Source organism: Macrobrachium rosenbergii, chromosome 56 (genome assembly GCF_040412425.1).
Source record: "Macrobrachium rosenbergii isolate ZJJX-2024 chromosome 56, ASM4041242v1, whole genome shotgun sequence".
Classification (NCBI taxonomy): Eukaryota; Metazoa; Arthropoda; class Malacostraca; order Decapoda; family Palaemonidae; genus Macrobrachium; species Macrobrachium rosenbergii.
The window spans coordinates 1,809,312-1,812,500 of NC_089796.1; the positions used below are offsets into that span (position 1 = coordinate 1,809,312).

At 36.8% G+C, this 3,189-nt stretch overlaps 1 protein-coding gene across 1 annotated transcript in view; it reads left to right on the forward strand.

Moving 5' to 3' along the window:
- Positions 1–2,762: 2,762 nt before the first annotated feature.
- Positions 2,763–3,189, forward strand: part of LOC136836665 (uncharacterized) — a 1,893-nt gene continuing 1,466 nt past the window's right edge. Inside the window, exon 1 of the mRNA XM_067101136.1 lies at positions 2,763–2,919. Within this exon, the coding sequence (XP_066957237.1) occupies positions 2,794–2,919 (126 nt within the window). The 5' untranslated portion in view covers positions 2,763–2,793. The remainder of the gene's footprint in view (positions 2,920–3,189) is intronic.

A 3,189-nucleotide genomic window follows, 5' to 3' on the forward strand; every position in this document is an offset into this window, starting at 1 on the left:
GGTTCGATTCGTGCGTGGGGTTAAAAAAAATGGGGGAATGCGGGATTTTAGAATGGGAGTTCAGGTAGTTTATTTTTTTTTTTTTTTTTTGTGGGGGCGCGGTTGGCTATGCAGAGTGTATGGTCGTTTTGCCTACTTTGTCAACAACAACAAAATCTATGACAGTTGGTCAGTAGGTTTATGATATTAATGGCGGGTAAAGGATAAGAGATTCTTTATTATTATTATTATTATTATTATTATTATTATCATTATTATTATTATTATTATTATTATTATTCATGGGAAAAGAAAACTAAGAACTCAGTATATATATATATATATATATATATATATATATATATATATATATATATATATATATATATATATATATATATGTGTGTGTGTGTGTGTGTGTGTGTGTGTGTGTGTGTGTGTGTATGCATAAACAGATAACAACTGATAATTAGTAAAAAGAAATTAGGGTAACGGGACACGTCTCTACAAAGTGTAATCGAACTGACTAGTTTTTCTGGTCAAATTTCGATGCACATCAAATTACAAACACTGACAAGTCTCAGAGCCTGAAATAATCGAAAAACAATCAAAATCTCTGGACGTATTTTGATCGAGGAAAACGACGAAATAAAACGGCTGTGACGCCCAGGCGAATTGATGCATACAATCAATCACTGAGGAAAAAAATTGCAAAAGGAATGATAAGGCCACTTTCAGCTGAAGTGATTGATTAGCAAGACGTTGGAAGGGTCTGACGTGAGGAATGGCAGTGGGTTACATTAAGGCCTGGAATGAATAAATTTTTTTCTCATACGCCAATTTTCTTGACCTCGATAGATGCTGCTGGTATTCATTTACATACATACATATATATATACATATATATATATATATATATATATATATATATATATATATATATATATATATATATATATATATGTGTGTGTGTGTGTGTGTGTGTGTGTGTGTGTGTGTATGTGTATACAGTATATATTGTCTAGACCGTGACATTTTTTATATTCACAAACCACTAAGCCACAAATTTCGTTGCATGTCCAACTCTCTATACCCCGGGAGTAAATTGCACCCAGGGGGAACTATAAGCGATAAGTTCTTCATCACCTCGCATAATACTTATACTCAGACTGTAGCAGAACACGGAATGAGGCAACAAAACCTGATGATTGGGAATTAGAAGTCAATAAAAGGTACCAAAAAAGAGTTGACCTAACTGAATGTGGTAACTGGAGAGGCAATACAAACCTGTCTCCGTTTGTAACATAGGTATTCATTAATCTTTTGTTCAGAGCTCCAGAAAAATTTTTATAGAAAGCTCAGAGAGGAACTCGGAATGGGCAACAAAACCTGGTGATTGGGACTGGAAAGGCGTAGTTAAGGTACCAAGGAAAGATGACCTGAGTGAATGTGTTGGTTGTAATATAAATATTCATTAATTTTATCCTCAGAATACTGTGGAAAGAAATGAATAAAAAGAGTTTGATGAATAAGTTGGTTTCGGAAAAGGCAGGAATTACACAGACCAAAGATTGGTTAAGACATATTATGCAACAATGTATGGACTTTAAAATCGCCTTCTGGTGGCTCCCAAGTTTTATATATATATATATATATATATATATATATATATATATATATATATATATATATATATATATATATATATATATATATATATATATATATATATATATGCATATATATATATATATATATATATGTATATGTGTGTGTGTGTGTGCGTGTGTGTATGAAGCTAACTGAAATTATCCTTGAACTATTAGACAGGAAGCTGGAGATGAGGGCTGCCCCAAAATGGAAAACTGCAGTATCTGCAAAATCTTCAAAATTGAGATATGCCACCTACTGGGCTCGTGAAACACAAATACGCAAGTTACTGCAGTTTCAGAATGATTCTACGAAGCTTTCCACGAGTATTTAGAGGGTCCCATGTGCAGTATCTGCAAAATCAGCAGTGAGGCAAGGGAGTATCTATTCTCAGTTTTGTATTTTTCCAGAGACTGCAGTCTTCCATTTTAGGACGGAGCGGAGACCCGTGAGAGATAAAGGAAAAATAAGACAAGAAATGTGGACTTTCACAGAGGTCTTCTGTCTGCGCCACGGGTCGTTGGAGACGATGATAAATTCATCAGTCAGCTGGGAAGATTTCCTTTCTATGAATATGGGCTATTTTATTTAAGAAACGTCGATTATAAAGCTTAAATCCAGCTCAACCATTTGCCCTTAAGCCAACCTGAACGGGGAAACCAAATCCTTAGAATATCTTTGCAAAACAGGAAAGCATATGAAAAATAATAATACTTCATTAAAGGAAGTATCTATGCTCAGTTCTGGCTTCGCATACCAATTGGCCTTATACTTACTCTGATTTTTCTCCAAAAACGAGCAACTTGCAAGGGCGCAGCGAAACCGAAAGGACAGCCACAACAAACAACAAGATTCACCTTGGTCCTGTTTTTTTGGCAGGACAGGACAGGACAGGGCCTGGGCCAACCAGGGTAAAATTCCCTCCATTTGCATTGAGTTCTGCCTTGGTTGAGGGAGGAGGAGGAGGAGGAGGAGGAGGAGGAGGAGGAGGAGGAGGAGGAGGAGGAGGGAGGTGGAGAAGGTGGAGAAGGGGAGGAGGAGGAAGGGGAAGAGGAGGAGGAGGAGGAGGAGGAAGAAGAGGAGGAGGAGGGAGAGGAGGAGGAAGGGGAATAATAGGAGGATCAGGAGAAGGAGGAGGAGGAGGCAGAAGCAAAGGATGAGGAGATGGTCCTACCAGTAGGAGATTGGCAATGCTTGGACAATTACTGCAGAGAACTATATAAAGGACAAGCATCCTGTCCCAGGACACACATCAGCTCAAAATCGTCAGAAGCAAAGATGAAGTTCCTGGTAAGTAACTTTAAAATATCACTGAAATCTTTAAACTTCAGGAAAATGTTGATTGGTGTGCTTATGACAACAGTAGTAATCTGATTGCTTCTTCACAAAGTTCGAATTTTTGGAAACCCGCTGAAGATTTGTCCAAATTATTTTCGTGAGGATAATAGTGATTTCGAGTTCGTTTGGCTGAGAAAATGGCTACGATTTATTTAAAATTATTTTACATTTTTCAGTCATTCATTTTCGATACTATAACCGAGATATCATGCAAAGATATTT